The 21,087-nt window shown below is 39.9% G+C and overlaps 1 protein-coding gene across 1 annotated transcript in view; it reads right to left on the bottom strand.

The window, feature by feature from the left end:
• The window catches only part of XPR1 (xenotropic and polytropic retrovirus receptor 1), a 119,089-nt gene extending 98,706 nt beyond the window's left edge, over positions 1-20,383 (bottom strand). Inside the window, exons 1-2 of the mRNA XM_026084681.1 lie at positions 20,365-20,383; positions 14,641-14,692 (exon numbers count right to left, since the gene is read on the bottom strand). Of these exons, the coding sequence (XP_025940466.1) occupies positions 14,641-14,680 (40 nt within the window). The 5' untranslated portion in view covers positions 14,681-14,692; positions 20,365-20,383. The remainder of the gene's footprint in view (positions 1-14,640; positions 14,693-20,364) is intronic.
• Between the last annotated feature and the right edge of the window lie 704 nt (positions 20,384-21,087).

The raw sequence follows: 21,087 nt of genomic DNA, 5'->3' as shown, positions 1-21,087 counted from the left end.
GTAAATAAATGTAYGTACAGAACACTTTAGAACACAGGCCACTTTTTTATTAGAATCTAAACAGATTAGTTTTCCTCACGCATGCTCCTTACCGAAGGAAGCAGAAGTACACGCTTAATTTAAAACCACAGGCCAGACCTTGCGTCTGTTCAACGCGCTGTTGGGTAACCAGACGGCCGACCTGGCCTCCTCTCCACCAGCGCTTGCCAGCGGCAGCCAAGGTCCTCACGACTCAGCTATCGACTTTCCCCTCCACCCACAGCTAGCCCCACCTGGTGCGGGGTGCAAGCAAGGCGGAGGATAAAACCCAGCAAACTCCATTCGACAGCATCCCCCTTGCTTCGTTTCGATTTCAAATAGCTATTTGAGCCTGCATGTTTTCAGTTCAAACGGCCTCTTGTCACCCTACAAGGTGGGAAACCGAAGCTCTAGATAAATTGACTTTAAAGGGAGATCGGTGCAACGCTACACAAACGGGAGGGGTTGGTACTGGGTAACTCGGCAGCTACAAGCGCCCAGCAGCTGCCTTCCCCGCAGGCGCCACCCCAGRCCGCCGTCCAGCGAGAAACCAGGCGCACGACTGAGCGCTGAAGAACTCCCTCCAACCTAAGTCTTCAGAGGTTAAAAACAGAACAGCACAAACCAACCATGACCCAAAACCAAATCTGAATCCACAAAGAAGACTCAAACACCTGATATAGGAGAGCTGCTAATTCTGAACTTACCATTTATAAAGCGACGGCACCGAACACCTAGACGGCCAAGGCAACAACCGTATTGCTTCAAGCACTRTTTCGTCTTTTGTAATTTCTGTAAGTGAACTAGAATTGCACTTACAATTAAAAAAGCAAGGAATGYGAAAATACCACTGTTTTTGAGCAGTCTAAAACACATCACCTTAGTCTACCCTGTTTTCAAACTCCAGTTCTCCAAGTCAATGGTTGGGAAAAAGTAAACAGAAGCACAACAAGAGACTTTACAACGGCAGTTTTCTCCATTCCCTTACATTTTGTACTTTAATAAGTACRTATTTCATGTATTCAGAACACCAGGATGGCACTTAAGAGACCAAAAATACAAACGTAAGAGCCAAGTACTTTCATCTGAAAAAAACTACTTAATTGAAATATTTTCATCTCTTGAGGTTACAGTTATAAGCTACTCCTAAAGCAYGAAAAAAGATGTATTTGACATCAGTCTGTATGCTGAGAGGGTTAGTTTTTACTTTCTCTATTTAAAAATCTTACACACAGCAGCAGAACCAGGGAAAGACTGTAAAGTCTGATGAATATTTGCAAATGAACCGAAGGCAGTTGTGATATTTGACACTATGGCTAGACTTTTTCCCCTCTCCCCCTTTTATTTTTTTTGAAAATTACAGTATTTCAAGGGGGATCACCCTTAACTGGTATAAAGAGATTTTACAGCAACATTACAGCACCAGAAACTGATCTCTAGACTACACTTTCATAAAAAGACTGTTTTCAAAGTTCAACATGATTTTCCTGAAATAACTGCAAAATATTCAGAGAAATGACTAAGTGTGAGTCTAAAGTGCAATTTCATATAAACTAGCTTCTTGCAAAATTAAGAATGAAACTCCCTGCAAAAATTTTAATTTTGCATTTCCAACACAATCAAATACAGGAGTTAAAAAAAAAAAAAATCAAGCCCTTAGGGCACCAGAAAGTTAAGCCAAATTAGAAGTTAATATTTGGAAGGGTTTAGCATTATCATTTAGTATTCAAAAAAATTATGCAAAAACAAAGCCCACACCATCAACCATAACCTTGAGTTTCTTTTGCCACTTCCCCTCACTACAGCAGAGAATCACTCAATTTGCTATTGCACACTGTGTTGGTCCRGCAAAGATAACAGAAAATTTGACAGACTGCATATTAGCAGTAACAGAAACTCTCCGTAGGATCAGCATTGGTGAAAGTCACTATGGGAATATTCACAAGGCAGGAAGAGAATATACTAGCCTCTTTCACTCACTCTGAAGGATAAAATAGTGCATACACAAGTGAAAATCTCAAATACAGACACTGATATAGTTATGCACAAAAAAAGCCCATAATGTCRTAATTTCTCTTCCATATTTGATAAAGCTTCCAAGTGTCTTAGAAAAGAATTACCATACATGAGACCAGACATCATGAGCCACATGCCACAGTGGAATACCAACAAAAGGGGAAAAAAACAAAGGGATCAAAAATAAGAAGGTGATGGAATAGAAACACCTCTTCCCAAACATACCCCATTATCACCCTAATACCACAATAACCATGAAATYACTCCCAAAATTGTTGTGGGATGGCAAACCCCTCTGGCATATCCTGCTTGCCACACAAATAGGATTCAATAGAATTAACTAGCATGTATGAGACTGCCGAATTGCCATAATACAGGTCTGCTGCCTTTGGTTTCGCAATAGCAAGTTAACAGGTACAAAAATCAGGTGAAGAAGCCAAAGCCTTTAAGCACATATTATAAAGCATTATATGGACCACTGAAATACCAAACTAAAGGATTTAGCAATCYGGCCTTATTATATTAGCAGGGGTGGGGGGAACCTTCTCAGCTGTCAAGAGCTCCTACATCAGCAACTCCTGACAGATGGGCTGTACCAGCCTGAGTATCCGTATCCCCAGGGAAATGAATTCCATGTCTGATGACTAATTCATTACTCGGATTTGTTCTTAGGCAAGTCCAAGCACAGATCACACACCTTCCAAGGCTGAATTCCTTTTCAGCCAGCAAGAGAGCGGGTACACATCTGCTCCATCTAGAACACTGCATTAACATGCATACCCATCAATCTAGCTCAATCAGTTGAGAACAAAAGCCRGAACTGAATCTGTAGTAGCTGGCTGAAAGCAGAAGAAACTGAAAGGGAAACTGGTACAACTCAGTTCTAACTGAGCTGTGTTTGGATCTCTAAAACTGGAAAGACAGATTTGAAAGACCCATTAAAGCCCCTTTTGTGAGCTGAGTCACTCAGTGTCTTTGGAGCCTTTGAGACTCCAGCTCGAAGTCCAGCACCTACAGTAGCAAATTAATCTTCCACTCCAGGAAGCAACGGGTGCATCTAACACCAGAGCCAACACCAGCTGTGGAAGAACACCAGTGCCCACACGTACACAGAAACATGAGCCAGAAACCAAAACCAGTCTGGCAAGCTCGGYTGGGCACCGCACCTCCTCCCAGAGGCTGGGGCTCAGCCACAATCCCAGCACACAGCAGATTGACTGGACACAGACAGATGAACCCATCCACCTTTYCCCTTAATTATCCCTCTTGATCCTTCACTTTCTGAGACATCACCATGAAGAAGACATCTGCTGAAAATAACAGTATTGAAGCTGTGGCAGGCTCCCCATTGCTGATTTATTGCTAAAACTGACACCTGATAAGGGGCATGTCTGCAGGGTCTGAAGGGCTCACCAGAACCAGCATGCATCTTACAGCCAGCATAATTACAGCAGCCACATCTGATCAGGTGTGGCAAATGCTAGAAACCTGGTATCCTGTCTCTAACAAGCCATCTCCAACATCTCTAATCCTCCTTCCTCCGATTGCTATGTTGCAAAAAGATGATTTCATTCAGGATCCACACTTCAACAACTTACCTTCTGAAGCACGAAATTCTAATAAGTCCCATCAGCACCCTATCAATTAAAAGTAAACTGTAAATGACTATATTGTGTGTTAAGAGGATCACCCAAAGCATCCAAAACTCCCAAATGCAACCGCTATACACACAGTTGTCATTTGTAAGCACTGACATCAACCCAGTTTAATCATGGAAGAGCAAAAGGTATTCTGACAATTATTTTTTTCCTTCATCCTCTCTAGAAAGTCTTTTTGTCTTTAGGCAACTCTGTGAATTAAAAACTTTAAAAGGACACAAAACTTGCAAGAAATGTTTTCTTGTATCCGTGTTCAACTCAGGTCAGAGTAGAACCAAGCCTTGACTCAAGTTTCTAAGAAATGTGTTAYCCTGTAACTGGGGGAAGGGGGAGGAAGGGGGGAACCTGAACTTTTGTCTCYGATTCCTGCAGAGTTCAAGGAGCATTTGGCATATACCAAGCAATGAAAGAGATTTTCAAGTAACAAGGAATGCCATATCAGGCTCTCAGATTATTTATTTCCTTGCTTTCTAATTGCTACTTCTGATTAGGGAAGACAAAAAGTCACACTGAAACACTAAAGTATAGTCAAATTCCATTAATCTATTTATAGAATTTGCTTTATAGGTACATCAGCCAATCTAGCTCATTATTACCCCATCTCACTGCATTGGCTGTGACTCATTGCTACAGCTGTGCTCATACGGGAGCTGCCTTTAAAAAGCGTCCTTGGGTTCACAGATCAACAAACACACCATAACTGCTGATGTCCTGACACACAGCATTMAAACGACAAAGATATTCACAATGAACTCATATAAACGACCAAGCAGCTAGAATGGGAAATGCTGCAAACAARGAATTAAGGTTTAGTACCAATTTTCCCTCACAGCTGACACATAACAGGACTGAGGACTAGACATGCTACTCGGTACTGGACTGCTCCATTTCAGCAAAAGCAAGAATCCCCAGCTGGAAGGTTCAAAATAGTTGTTGTCTTGGATAGTTGCATGGGGACAGGGCATCAGCAAAAAGTGTCAGAACAGCAGTCTCGGCCACACCATAAATACATTAGGAACATTTATAAAACTATGCYAAGCAATTACAGGATAAATAAGATTATAAACATAGTCTGGAAGCCAAATTTAGCTGATTTTGCTACTTAGGACTTGCATTTCAGAATCCAAAGAATTCTCAAATAGCCCAAAATTACATGACACCTGCAAAACAAATTGCATTTATATTGGTATGTTATGGCGTGCAATTTCCCTCTCCCAATCTCAGTGACTGTACTTCTTGTTAAGTCAAATAGCTCRTCAGCTTCTCATCAGGAACCAGAAATTGGTTTTCAGTCTCCTAGGAGATAAACTAGGCTTCCCTCTTTCCAGAGGATTGAGAAGCTGAGCACACAGCGTCCCTAAGAGCCACTGCTCACAAACACACGCAGTGGGCTCTGCTCACCAGCTTCAGAGGGCTCCAGCAGCCAGGCCCAGCCACTTCACCAGTCACTTTGTTATATAAAGTATGACAATAACTACTTTAAAAAGTGGATTCATGCATTTTCACACAGTTGTTTTCACATGATTTTTAACTAAATGTATACAACTCCGGACCATAGTGTTGCTGCCTTACAATTAACTAGCTTTAGATATTCTTGTGAGACCACATGAGTAAAATATCCTTTACATTTTTATGGAGTTTTTCTTGAAGCTGCATTCCTTGTCACATGGGAACAGAGCCACGGGATTTGACTTTCACATTTAGGCTGTACTAATTCAGGGGAAAAGGGATACCACACAATGGAAGTAGCATAAACCAACTTTAAATATATTTATAAACTAAATGGCCTTACAACAATCGGATTAAAAAATATATATTTTTTAAATCTCAACTTTATGAAGTGTGGCTTTGTAAAACTAAGATACTGTAATTTTGCAGCTTTACACTATAACAAAAATTAAAGATTATATATTTACAAAAAACACATTTACATTGCTAAAGGATTCATTATCTACTTTTAATAATAAAGGGTCAAACTGCAAGGCTATAGATATACCGTAAATAAAACAGGTGAAATAAGTCTTATGACATCTAAAGGATAAATCTCTCTAAAAACTAGCCTTCATTTTTACTTCAGCTATCAGAAAAATCAAACGTAACCAGCAGTGGCTTGACTTTTATTCAGCACGTGTCCTTATTAATTTTAAAAATATTTAATCAAAAGGACAGACCTYCTCATGTTCCAAGAACGTTATTGTGATAGCTACCGCATGGTGTGGCCTTTAAGTAGATTAATGTAACAAAACTAAAGGGACAGCTCTAGCAGGACAGTGTCAGGGGACAGTCTTCGCTCCTCTGCTGCATTATGCGGAGATGTCAGGTCTCYGTGGGGTATTGGCAGGTTGGCCATTTTTCCGAGACATCTTACAAAGCAATTCCCATCTAGAAGAATGRAATTTCTTTCCAGGGATAGTCTGCTCTGCTCATTCCCTGCCCATGGCATGCATTTTTAAAGACAGAGAAACCAATCAAATTTAATTCATACTGCATTATTCACCAAGTAGCTACAGTCTCATCCAAAACCTTAATTGTCTAATAATTCAAACCACCTATTCCAAACACAGCTCGAAAGAAATGACTGGAAACCCAGAGGCTGCCTCCTACAAGCACACTAAATCTTGCTGCTGAGGTGTCTGTTGCAGTCTTTTYTGAAACCATGCAATAAATACTAGCCCCTTTTGTATACATGTGCATTATTTCTTTATGTCTACAGCCAAAATGCTATTTGATGTTTTGTTATTGTCTCGGGGGTGTTTCGTTGAAGGCATGGCTGGCTGTCAATCATCCAGCTTTGTGAATCCTTTTTCTCTACTTTCCAACCCTCGAGTTTTGACCACTAACACAAAACCTGGAACATACCAGTTAAATTACAAATGCCACTAATTTCTCTAACCACTGACAAGGAAACATAGTGGGCTTTTAAAGTTACTGGAAAGCAAAGCAGGAAGGAAAGGAAGCACAGCTGAACAGTTCTGATGTTGCTGTTACCCCGCACCATTAATGAATACTCCACGGCCCTTCTGCAGCTGGGCTGATAAGCAGTTCGCAGACTCGCAGAAGAAACCTGCCTGTAGGAGCAGCCTTTCATATGGGCCAGCCTAGCTTACCAGATCTGACATTCACTAGTACCTACTGAGCTACATACGATTCTTTGATTATCCCAGGTTTCATAACTCTTAGTACCCAGTACCAAAGGATGCTTAAATAAAGAAAAAAGTGTACAGGAAAAAAAAATTACACAGCAATTAACTGCCCCTCCCTAGCCTCAGAAGCAGCCTTGAGCCTATACTATTTGGTATACTTAAGACTCAATAGTCAGCAATATTCCAGTTCCTCACCCAACACAAACGTCTCAAAGATTTTTGAGAATAGAAGTTACCCAGAATATGTCATAAGACACAGGAAAAGAGAGAGATTGGCTCAGCAACACCACAAGCTTCTCAACTTGTGCCCGTATATGAGCGGCGTATCAGGCCAGGAGCTGGCCCCAGAGCAAGTGGAAAGGGAGAGGAGGCTCCATGTTTCCCCCAATCGCAGTCACAAGCTTCCTTCAGAAAAAACAGGAGCTGACATCATCCACCTGCTAAACCACTTCCCACCTTCATTTCCCACCAGCTCCCACCCCAGGCCAGGCAGCACCAGAAACGTCCCCTTCTGCATTAGGGATACTCTCCCACGGACTTTCTGGAGCAAGTGGTTTCCAACAGCTGAAAGGATTCAGTTAGGTGMCATAATGTGAAAGAGTTTGCAGCCCACAGAAACCAGCACCTGCAACCAAGACAGAAACCCAAGTGCACCAGTCCCTAGGGGCGACAGCAAAAGCTGTTCCCTGCTGCCAAGACAGTTTTGAACATACTTCCAACGCCACAACCTGGGAACTTGTGGTCTATGCTACAGCAGTAAAAATCAAAACCTATATTGGCAAGTTGTCTGCACTACCCACAAGTTACTCTCATTCATTCCAGTACCTTACCTGCTCTTTATTCCACACCTGCTTACCTTGATAAGCTGTCACTGAGGTTATTTATGCAAAGAAATAAATTTCTGATAAAGGTTAAGTAGAATTCAAGCACTTGTTCCTCCATCACTCTGAGGAAGTCACTATACTGATGACATAGCTGGGTCTACACTCCTCAGTGAACAGAAAAATGTCTGCATCCGTATGAAGCAAGCACTGTCGTCAGTCTCAATGCTGAATTGCTGTGAATATATGATTACTGTTGACAGCAAGATTATTTTTACATCAGAACAAGGCACACTGTAATAATAATAMTGTTCATACATAGGCATCTGCGCTCCAAATACTTTGGTGGTCAGCCAGCTGTTTTCTCATGCTACTCTGCACCACACTCCAACCATACACGCTGTTTACCTTTCAAGCTTTATTGCCCTAGGATAAGGGAAACCAGACATCACCTCCTTCTCTAAATGCAGTTTCTCCTCCTATCCGCTATTTGCACGCTCCAGAAACCATCATTTTCAACAGCCCCAGCTACTTACTTTTCTAGTTAGCCTAATACCTTGCATCAGGTATCCAACTGAAAAGAGGAGCGTCATGGGATTCTGAGTTTACACTCTAGTTATAAAYATGGAGGCCTCCAGATCAAATTACACCCTGCACAGAATCCAGGACCATCAAAGGCTGTAGGATACCATCCTTCAGTCATATGCATCCTTCAAAAGGACACTGATCCCCAAGTCCTTTACATGTGCACATCAATGTAGCGAAAGAGAGACAAGGCATTAAAATATTTGCCTACTTCATGGTAGTTGACATGAAGCACTTCTACTGAAGACTCACTTAGACCTAGATATTCTCATATAAACAAAACCTTGGCCTGCTACAACGTAAATTTATCTAATTTGAAATAAACATTTATTTTGAAATAAAAAGGATATATATCTTTATATAGGATATATATCTGTAGATATATATATATACACACACAAACCTTGAAAATTGTCATAGTCTCCTAACTTAGGATGTGGAAAATCACATTTTCTCTTTTTTCCATTCTTATTCATTGAGAGTATTTATCGCCCTAAAGAACATTATTTATTTAGTAACAGACAAAGGCAAACTATTTAAAGATGTTTAGCTGTCAGATAATATTGTTAGTGTATTATAAATGAAAGCAGAAACAATGTTATAACCACACAGAATGTGCCGCCAGTGCTGGCACTCAGTATGTCCCACGCTCACACCTCTTGCTTTTCTAATTTAGARCAAATAAGTAAATGAACATACAAATTACAAGTACCAACAGAGGATCTCTGCTAGTACTAGAGCTTTTCCCCTACAAATCAAGTCTTATTTTAACATCATCCATTAATTTTGTTTATGACTTTGAGCTAGCTTAAAGCATTCCTACCCCATTCAGACATCTCAGTTTCATAAAGCCCTTTAACAAGCASTGATCCTTGTTCAAAAGGTACGACTGGAATTCAGGATTGGGGTTAAGTGGAATAAGTAATCTCCATAATGAGAAGATACAACAGAAGGTTCTTGTACCATCTGATATTACAACATCATTTGTTTACATAAGTTTTAGAAGGAGGTTAAATTTCAATATCTGAAAGACAAATATTCTAGGAAATAATATTTAGAGCGGACCTTGTCCATTCAGGCAGATAATCAGAATGAATAATTTACAGCCACACTTTCATCTTCACTGCAGCTGAGAAGAGCTGAATTCTAAGGAGCTTGGGGAGATGCCAACACATCTGCTCACCAAGTGGAATAATCTGGGGGACTCCAAGCAACAGTGGTCCAGTAACCTGCTTTACTTAGTGACCAGTCTGCCAGGAAGCAATGGGAGAAACGCTCACTGTGAGGTCCGTATTTCATGCTTCTGTTATAAAGCACATTCTGCCTCAGAGAAATCAAGCACTACATCAGCTTTTCACCTCTAAATTGTCACAGCTTCTTACTAACGTTAGCTCAGAATAGAGGCTGCATGCCTGCTCCCACTGACCTGGCACATTGTCATGCAGGCCTTCTTGCCATGTCATGAGGACTCAGAAGCAGAGAGTAATAACATGGCAGCATCAATTTGTCCGGATCAGTCTGTTAATGGAAACTAGCACAGCACATACCATAAACAAAGCAAACRCATCAAAGAATTCTCCAGAAATTCAAACAAGGCTCATCATACTACTGGGAATCAACCTCCATTTGATAATTCAATCTCATGCACATCACTGGAAGAAGTAACAGGCCTAAACAATGATTTTGTASAGATGTTGCTCAGGTGGAAGGATGGTGCAGTTTTCATCAACGGAAAGCTTCATAAAAAGACGATGAGAATCTAAAGGAATAATGCAGGCATAAAGAAAACTGTCACCACGAAGCATGAAGACAAGGGGAAAAAAAAGATATTTTTGAACAGATTAAATAAAGCTATGCATTTAGCTAGCAGCTCTGCCACAGAAGACATGCAGACCGTCTGGTACCGCTCTCATGGAGCACAGGGAGCCATAGAGCCTTGCGCCAGGACTGTACTGCTCCTGCAGCAGGCAGGAGACAACTGTGGAATAAACTATGYTGTAAAGACAGCTGCAAAAATTCTCTTCCTGCCATACAGCTTTGACCAGTTTTGCTTATTCACACCTGTTTTTGGAGTTTTTGTTTAACGTCACAGAGTTTAACATCACAGTTTGCATTTGTAACTTGAAAATGGGGAAGAGCAAATGTACATAGATGTGATTTAATTTAGCACAGTGAGAAGTGTTATCATATAACTAGATAACCAGCAGAGTAAAAACYGTACCAACTAGATTCAAGATCCCCTCCCCAGCAAGGCTTTGTCCACTAAAAAAAAGCAGCAGAACTATCAGTAATAGAGCTTAAGAACCATTYTGGAGTTCACTTTGCTTATCCATACCCCAGACACAAGGAGGCTAGTCCTACATACAACCCTACTGAAAGCTACCCAGGTTGCATTGCTTACCTATTACTTAAAGATGCAGTTAGGCGCTTCAAAATATGGACACGTGCCTGGGTTGGACAGCTTTCTCTTTTAAACAGTTTCCAAAATGCTTCCAGCAGACAACTAAGCAACGTGAAGCATTTCTGCATGTGTCCAGGTTTTACCAACTGATAGAGAGAAGCCTGCAGCAATCTAAGGAAGTCATTCACAAACTCTGAATTACACATTCAGCAGAACCAAATAAAGACTAGGTGCAGCCTAATTTTTGCAAACAAACTCACTCTTCCTCACAGTTCAAGTAATAAATCAGAAAGCATTAACTGAAGATTAGCATTACAGTACATATAATCTATATCAAAACCAACTGTGCACGTCTRCAGTGTCTGGGATCAACAAGATCATTTAGAATATGGATTTTAGTTAAAACAGTCTAAAATGAGATTATATGAGGCTCATACTGGGAAGATAGGTTTCAATAACACACTCCTGTAGTTTCTATGCTAAGCTCAAAATAACAGAAAAGTACCCATCACATATTAAACTGAAAATATGCAGGGCAACAACCAGCCCCTGATAATAGTTGCTACATCTTCCCCAAAGTTCAAGGAACTTGCTCCATCAGCTGTGATAGGGACTAGAGCAGTGTTTTGGACACAGTCTGTATGTGGTCACACACTAACCCTGGCCTAAGGCCTCTAAGAACAAGGCTTATGCAGCCYAGATATGGGTAAATGAAGATTTTTACAAATGTATACTCATCCCTTTAAGTGGTTTCCTAAATGTAGGATTTGGCTTCACATTTCCAGTTATTACAAATGCCTCAACTACATTGAAGAATCTTAGACACATGAGATACCATGAAGCTGAGAACTGGTGATCACAGTTTCAAGTAAAGGCAAAGGCAGAAGGGCTTAGGGGAAAAGGAAGTAAGCAACAGGGACAGAGAAATATCTTGATTCCTTTCCAGCCAGTACAAACCCCTTCTAAAGCTGCAGCTCACGGAAAGATATTTGCCTTCCCTCTGTTATCTCAGCGCTCCTACAGTCAATAAGAGAAGAATCCACTGGCTCAAATATATCTGCCCTTGTGGATAGCTCAATGACACCAGTGCAAATAGCCCAGTCCCATCCTGGGCAACCCACAAGTTTCAGAGGAGGGGAAGCCAGAAAAGAAAGAGCAGAACAGATTCTAAGCAGAGAGAAAAAGGGTGGGGAAGAACACACTGAAAAGAGAAATAAAAAAATCCCACCATACACACATTCCTCTACTGGTAACCACAGTAAGATCTTCTCAACTAACCACACTTAACTAACAAAAGTTGAGGGAAGCAGTGTAGCTGCTCTCTGCTTCAAAGCAGTTTGGGCAAGACAGAGTTAAATGAGTGGCTCAAAGTTGTTCGGACCATTTTGTCTTCTGTACAGACAGAGGAAGAGACCTGATCTCAAAAAAAAAAAAAAAAAAAAACCTTTCATAAATATAACTATGCCAGGTCATTACTTCCCTTTTTGTTGAGCAGGTTGTGAAAGCATCAAAGGAGATAGAAGCACAAGTTAAAATTCTTTAAACATTTAAAAGAACAACAGAAATAAGCCATTTTATTCTYCACCTTCTTTGCCAAATATGTTTACACACAAACTTTACAGCACGCACAAACACAGAACATCAATATACCATAATGAGCACCAAAAAAAGAAACAAAAATGCTGAATTATAACACTTGGAATTTTATGGTTAGCTTCATGTAGTATCATCTGATCCTTAATAAAAGCTTTAAGTTTTAGGAACAAAAACATAAAAGACTTTCACCCCTCTCCATTTTAAGATGCGCGCTAAGTCCCACACTGTTTGGAAAACAGTAACACCTAAACAAAGAAAATGCCTTTAGGGATGGAGTTTCAGGCTTAACCTGGAGTATACCAAGTATTCTGCATTCACATGGTATCATGTAGGACACATTACGGGCATCAGGAACTCAAATTTTATGCCAGTGGCTCACCAGTATTGCCTGAGATTATGACACAGAAAAGTGAACACACTCATTTCTTACCTTGTTTGATACACAYGCAGTCATTAAGTCAAACAACAAACTCGTATGGATGAAGGACAGTTGTGAGAATTACTTTAAAAGAAAGGCTATGATCAACCCTTTCTGCTAGTACGGAGGAGGTGGCTTCCATTTACCTCACCTTGTCTGATTATGGAAGCTCAACAGCTCTAAACCCACCTAGTCCTCAGACAGAAAGCCACCTTGAAATTCTGGGTATCACAAGCAAAATCCAGTAAGTCACGTTCAAACACTGGACTACACATTTTTATTAGCAAAGATACCATTCRCTTCCCTGTCAATGAACAGATAGAAAAAGGAAAAGAAGCCTTATGAATCATCCATCTTCTATAAAACTAATGCTGGATTTTCAACAAAAATAGTAAATTGTCTTTAAAAGTAAATAAAGAGAGCCAATTTGATCTACACAGATCTTCTCTGTCTCCCAAGCAGCACAAAATCAATTTTCTACATCAGAGGACTTAGTGTTCTATGTTTATGGGTGTTTTTAAGCAATTTTGTCCCCAGTTAAGAAAAATAAGAGAGGACTTTCTTCTTTTGCCAGTGTATTGCTTGCAAGTTTTTTTTTCCTGTTTTCCAAAAATAACTCATATATTTTCAATGAAGTTAGGACCATTGCCACCTGGCTGTAGAAATCTAGTTCTAGAACCTGCACTTTAGAGAAAAGGGTTATTGTTTTAACAAAATTAGCAGGCTGAACCAAGTAAGCAGCCAAGTGTCAAGTTAAAGCTAGGAATTATACCTGTCTGAGCATTGCTTAAAAGAAGAACTTTTCAGCTTAGGTTGTGCATTTGAGAAGTATAACTAGAACTGCCCCATCTCTCTCACACACACACACACACACACACATTTAGTCTATTAACAATTACAGTCAGTGTTTCAACATTCTAATCAAAGAGCAGATAAGTATAGTTACATCCATCAAATTAATATTCCACATTATTTTAACTATACCACACCTCATTTCCTGAACTTAATCAACACAGAGCAAGGCAAAGCAAGCAGTTAATGAGAAGGTATGCTTAACACCATTTCAGAAAGCAKTATTCATGTTAGCCAACTGACCACACTAAAAGCAGCAGTTATTCTTTTGCACTCGCATGTGTGCGATCTCTCTCACTCGCGCTCTCTCTCTMTATATATATAYACACATTAAAAAGTGAAGCCCAGAACTGCAGTTAAAGAAGTTTGTGAAATAAACATTGCACTGCGACCAAACTGMAAATAAGAAAGATGAGGAGAAAAAGAAAGTTTGAAATCCACATGAAGGGCAAATAAGTAGGGACTGAAGCAACATAAAGGCAAAAACTATTCAATACCTCAAAGACAACAAAAGGAAAAAGAAAGACAAAGAATGTAAAGGGCTATATTGAGAAATGTTGTGCAGATCATAATTTAATTAAACAAACTATTCAAAATGCAGTCAGCCTAAAAAAGTGCAGTTCTTAAAAAAATAATAATAATAAAGAACTCCGTGGCAGCAAATGCATGCAAACAAGAAAATACACTCATGTGAACATATAAGATGCAAAACAGCATTCAGGGAGGGCACAGAATGAAAGGAAAAAAATCTTACAGTTCAAATCACAAGGACAGATCAGGAACCAATATCTCCCCAGCACAACTACCTCCTGAAGTAGCTAGTTGCCACAGGAAAACAAAGGTCTGCTCTCATGTGATGAARAAAGCACTTCCACCAGTGAATGTTCTTATAAGTGAGAAGAACCCAGCTGTTAAAGTCCCAAACCATACAAAGACATGTATTGTTCTAATGACAGAGGACAAAATGTTCTAACAATCAAAAATAGCACACAGGCTGTGAAAGGCCAAGCTTTTGCCCGTCAATGTATTAAGTTTACCAATTTAGGAGGACTGWGGACAGAAAAGTAGCTGTATTATGTGTCCAGCATCCAACGCCAAGAAAAAACAGGATGCTAGGTTACAACTTGCTTACCTTCTATAGAAGGGGCCTGGTCCTGAGCTGCATACAGCATCTCTTTGAAAGCCTGTAAGGAGAAGAAGGGAACAAGTGATCTAGTCAGTATTAAAAGAAAAAAAGTTTTTTACATCCTTTGATAAGCCTGCTTGAAAATGAGTAGCAATTAAAGTCCTTTTACCCCTCCGGACTGACACACATAGCATTGACATCACATTCTGTAGCTATTACWCATATTTCTGATAACAGAAGACACAGAAGTTCATGTTAACTGACTGCTTTGTCTAAAGCCTGTTACCTTACAGATCTACAAAATTTATTCCAGCAATATTTTTAAGCATCCACCTTGGGAGAAATGTTTCCCATTTGGTAGAATGTTAAAGGCTTTACCGGAAAAAAAAAAAGTGACTATTTCAGAGCTGTGGCATGAGATAGAAAGGAGTTTGTCACGGCAAATGGAGGAAAAGCAGYCTCGGAGATTTCTTATCACTGTTATGTGGTAGTACAGAAAAACACACATGTTCTAAAAGCTGAAGACAACATGACAAACAAGATCAGGGGACCTAGAGTGACTGCCTTCTCTTGAGGTGCAAACTGAAGGACAACATTAACACAGACCAGAATTACTAACCAGATCTTCAAGTCCTAGAGGCCCTGGGAATTGGCACTCCAGAGACCAAAAGAACAAACTGCTCATTTGCTTTGGTGTAATCCTTTCAGTTACCGCAAACACAAACTGGAATCACCAGTGGGGCACAACTGCCCAGAAGCAACAAAAAAGAAACCTAATCAAATGCGACTCCTTTTTAGGACACCTCCTCTCAGACAGTTAAAGATGCTGGTATTATGTCAGCTATAAATTAAACATACACTGTATCCCACATCACAGCGCAAGTAAAAAAAAAAACAAAGTTAATTCTGATCAATGGCTAAAGAACTTGAACAACAATTTTGGAAAGAGAAGCAATAAGGAAAGGCCAATTACCTACAGCAAGAGTTATTTATTTAAACGCACCACATCACTTGATAAAGACGGACCTCTTGGCACCCACATAATGAACGTGAGTGTGCTTTACACACCACTGCTCTGAGAACAGGATTTTATTTCCCAACTTTTGAACTCACAGAAATCTAAACCACAGAAGTCATTTAGCCACCTTTCTGGTCTTTGAAGTTTCCCGTCTCTTCTGCCTATTACCCAACCTATTCTAGACTTCTGTAATCCTACATCTCTGCATTCACTAGGTTGCCCCCACCCCAAACTCTCTCTCAAGTCAAAACATCACAGCCTAATTAGCAGATACCCTCAAGGAAAGAAAACACAAGCTCAGCAATTAGAAACTCAACACTGTTGAAACATGGTGGTTATGATCTTGTTAAGTAAATATAAGGTCTAAAGGACATGTCTATTTAGCACGGGATATCATAGATGGCAAGCTAAACAGGCAGTTCAGACCTCTCTCAAAGGTCCGATTCCTGAGTCCACGGAGGTCTCAAMGAAGGTCACTTGCATAGCTATTTTCCTAACTAAGCCACTGCTGAATGATTATTATTCCAGTGACGCAGTTCTCTCCTACCCTCCATTTTTGTTTTAAATTCCTCCTGAACACTGGCCATTTCAATCCTTTTCCTCGCATGACTCACTAGTTAGCAGCACATGATCTGTTTCCATAYATCAAGTGGTCAAAAACCCTCCTCCTTTTTCACCCCACTCGTCATCCTCACCTACCTGTAACTTTTTCCATGAACCACAACAAYCACACAACATAGGAGAAACAAACTTGAAGAGACAGCAAATTGGAAGCCATAGCAATACGAAACCATTTCTTCCTTTAACCTACCAAGAGTTAAACTAGCAGTGTTTCCTGTCTCCAGGTTTACAACTCGATTAAAAAAAGACCACAACACTGCAGGTCCTGCATTAAACAACTTTGAAAGCTGAAGGTGTCAGCTGTCATGCAGACATCTCCCTCACGCAGACTSTGATATATTACAATCTGGCAGCTGCATGGCAGCAGATATTGTTACTGCTCACCTGACCTATATAAGTAAAGCAATAACCTGAAAGTGAAAGGCTTAGGGCTTCTTAACACCTAAAGTATTTAGTCCCCTAGATGACGGAATTTTAGAAGTGATCCTTTCTAAAAGTTATCCATCACTGTCACCTTCTAATGTTCAGGAATTACTCTTYCTGCCCTCAGAACCTAGACAGGAAAGGGTTTTTTTTCCCCACTTTAAATTGTGTTACTGATAGCACCTAGCACCTGCAGCAAGCTTCCATAAACGCACATCAGACAACAAAAAAGCAAAAAGAAAACACACTCAGAAATGCAACTGTCAGGCCACAGCAATGGACAAATCCAAGGGCAAAAAACTTAAAATGCTAGAACAAAGCAGTTGTTTAAACTGACTAGCTTTCAAACTGCTCATGCTCTTTTAAGCTTGTCCGCTAACACCCAGAAGGACAAATAGTGAAATAGCACAACAGATTTGTGTCAGGAGGTGGCAAGCTTGGGTGTGAACTGCCTATCATGAAGCACAGTTTGAAGAGCAGAATTGGCCACGTCCCAACAGCTGAAAGACTGTTTCTGGAAATGAGACTTCAAAGACAAGCAGATTATACAAACTACCAGTTTCATCTTCCCAACCTACTTCTTGCTGTAAGGTCTGGTCTCATAAAGAAATGATTTTTAAAACTTAGCAACCTGTTTCTCTTATTCGAAAGGCAGAGGTGCTTAAAACCTGAAGTCTCTTTAAAAYGGAATGGAAGTCATGTGCTTGTACATTTTACTCATCCTTCCCATGAAGTTTGTACCTGTACTGTCTGTTCTGATTCCCCTCCTTCCCCAGGCCTTGCAATTTCAAAAGAATTCAGCACTTGATAATCTTAAAAAAAATAAATAAATAATCACTTAATTTTTCTTTAGAACTTTTCACAAAATTTGGTCAATAATTCTCAGCCTTCTTGGCTATAACAGAGTATACAGCAATGAGACAAATACAAGGAAATACGTGTGCAAAAAGACTACAGGCTGATGAGATTTTATGAGATGACTAAAGAGACTTCTGCATCCAGATAAACAAAATCAGACCRGATTAACCAAAACAAAAGTGCCATCTGGCAACTGTAAAATTCAGCCGAGTTTCCATCAGACTGATATGCACACATACACTTACACTTAGAAGTCTACACAGACAGAGCTAAGCTCTCCTCTTTCTCCTACAAGTACTCCAGAGACGTGCATAGCAGCAAAGGAAACTTGCATTATGATTTGGATAAACAGAGGACTAGCAATCCAACACTGTTACCGCACCTAAAAATGCATATTAAATGCAGTGCAGTATGTTTTCAGAAAAAAGCATTAGTTGAAATTCATCTAAGAGTTACCTCAATTTGTTCAATACTGACTGCTTTAAAAAGAGAAGTCTGTTGTCTGATAAAAAAAATGAGATTTTGTTTCTTTAGATTTTTGTTTTCTTTTAAAACACCGAAAGGACTGAAGAGTAAGTGAATTGTTTCAAAACTTAAGGTTTTAAGACAAAAAGTCAGTCATGGCTTTTGTAAAACTCCATCCTCATGTGGATTCAGCCATGGCAAACTGTTTGTGAAATGCTGAATGAAACAGCACAGTATACATCTTCCCCCTCCCCCTCCATGACAAGCCAAATGCTCTTCCTCAAAACGCAAACATACTGCAATGCTTCTGCTGAAAGAAAGAAAATAAGAACCTAACCTGTAACTATCAAAGCATATCTTCATTTCTSCTGTTTAAAGAAAAGGAATGAACTCATACCTGTCTAAAGCCCTTCCACTGACCAAGTATCTGCTCTAAYTCTGGGCAACTTTCATACTTATTAAAAGCAGTTATAATACCTAACCAGATTATTGTTTCAGAGAAAGATCATGTTAACAGTAAGAACTTTGAGAACTGTAGTATCACTTTCAGATGCTCTTTAACAATTTACATTTTTAGGTATGCAACACCAAACAGTCTCATTCTTCTTTCTTCCTGACCTAATCAGCAACAGATTACATCCTCTTTCCAGTTTTGCTAGTAATTTATGCAAGACGAAGTTCCTTACAGCTACACTAGCTGTGCATCTGTTCAAAAGAGACATCACCCAGTTAGGATCTCAGAAGTTATCCTAGGTCTTAAAAGACTTGGGGGTTGTTTGACTGCATGAAAGARTCACCTGTTCTCCAACAGAAATAACTACAGATATCACAGTAGAAAGATAAGATGACTACATGTGAGCTTTATGACACAGTATGACTTAAAGAAAGCAATTGCTATTCCATTTTATAGTCCTTTCATTATCATCATGAATTTGACACGGTAAGTCCCTGAAAACAGGAACGATCTCTTCCGAGTTAAAAACCTACACTGCAAAATCTCATTCCGAAGCAGCACTTGTTTCACTCAAAAAGACAAAAAGTATAAACTGTAAGATGAAAAGAACAATATAATGCTATGAAATAGCAAATAATTTTTAARAATTTTGTACATGGTATGTGCTGTAGGAAATATTTTGCACAAGTAATGAAAGCAGCATTTGACCTTATGTTTGCTAATCAACAACTCAGTATTTTTCTCGACAAAAGCAGAAGGTTGTATGCTTTTTTTCGTCTCAGGTCTAATCAACAAGTAAACCAAGTTAGCACCACCCTTTTATGCTCCACACCCACCCGACCACCAGTTACTGAATAATAAATGCCAGACTATTCTATTACTGGAATATGCATGAGCAGGCAGTTGACTCACATTCAGCCTGCTACGACAGGGGTAACAGAAGGATTCTTGAGACTTATTACTAAAAAGGAGGGTGAGGTTTTTATTTTAATTCCCTTTAAGTTCAGCTATCTATCCAAGGAGGAAATCATTTTTAAATCATGTCTAGAAAGAGTAACAACTATAAGAAAGATTCTACTGAAAACTTCTGTTTATGTTAGTTTGGAGAGGAAATGACACACAATAATACTGCCCTAGTTAAAACGTCTGAAAACTAAGAGGCACGTTAACCTCCTATAACAAGAACAGTAGCAGAGCTCTTCACACATTAATCAGAGGTGTCATAGTTCACTGGGTCTCCTCTACCTTCCCTCTATAGCTCTGGTCGGTACTGTAGGTCAGAAACTAAAATATACGGAGCTAAATCTTCTGCACTTCTACCATCTATTTCCTTTTCCATTCCCCTCCAAACCCACTTCCAAATCTTCATTTTGGAAAATATGTTTCCATTTCCAAGAACAGAAAACAAGTCTGAGAACTCTTCTATAGAGAGCAATCAGAGATATGATACAGAAATAATCTGGTACTTTATGTTACTAAGACAATGGATTTCCTCCTTCACAAATACTAAAGCATTATTTGGTCATCTAATTCTCTGAATTACTTAAGGAACTCAMAATTTTGTTCTAAAATCAAATTGACTGCTATTTTTATCTAAGCATCCATTCATTTGCAGTCAGGTAGCAGAAAAGAAAACAAAGGACTGGTCAAAAGGGCAGATGTAAAATTTTCTTTTTAAGTTACTAACAAAGTGAGCTAAGATAAATATGATTTTCCTTGCAAGAGCAGAYATCTTTTAATAAGGACATTAAAAATAAATTACTGTTACAGTCCTAAAGGGAAGACCCAGGCCTTCAAGTGGTAACAAATGTTGTATGGTTTTTGACTGGCTCAATCAGACAAGAAGTTTTGCTTATCATGGATGTACTATAATCAGCTTTCAATTGCCTACCTTTAACTATCACTTGTGGAAGAGATTGACATCACTGGCAGCAGTCCCTGCCACTGCTAACCCTAAAACGAAAAATGGCTTTACCACAAATAACAGCCACCCTGAGGTTCACCTAGTTAAACCGAAGTGTTACAACAAGCACCACTATGATAAATTTCAAATTAAGCAATCAGTGTGACCTTTAGAAAGCTGATATAATAAAATTTGAAAAGCTGTATTCTACAAATAATTCATGATTAATGCAGCAGAAACCTTGTGTAAACTGTGTTCATGAAAAGCCCTAAGTACAGTGGTTCACTCGAAATCAAGTACGAAACATTGAGATGCAAAGCCTCGCTAGCCTTTAAAAAAAAAAATAATAGGCAATCGATGCTAGATTTACTGTGCTGTTTTGAGGCACTGAGGTAAGCTGCTGGAATCGCTAAACTAGACTGTGGCCCTGCAGGGACACTGGCGACGTGTGCAGGAATGGAAGAGCCTGACTGGCTTGAGGGAGCTGCATTACCCGGCCAGTTCCCTCACCAGCTCCCGTCCTTGGGAACGGCGCAGGCGGGCACGGAGCTGCCTCTCACAGGCATCCCGCCCCGGCCTGCCCGCGCGCAGAACTGGCGGTGGTGCTGAAAAACGGCTGCTCACGGCAAGCTGCGAGCGGCACCCGCACCCCGCGAGCCGCGGCGGCCTCCCGGCAGGTCCACGCAGGATGCCCAATGGCGAGGACGCGCT

The sequence above is a fragment of the Apteryx rowi genome, unplaced genomic scaffold (genome assembly GCF_003343035.1).
Source record: "Apteryx rowi isolate R43461 unplaced genomic scaffold, aptRow1 scaffold_65, whole genome shotgun sequence".
Lineage (NCBI taxonomy): Eukaryota > Metazoa > Chordata > Aves > Apterygiformes > Apterygidae > Apteryx > Apteryx rowi.
The sequence above is the reverse complement of the archived record's forward strand: the minus strand, read 5'-3'. Positions and strand labels throughout refer to the sequence as shown.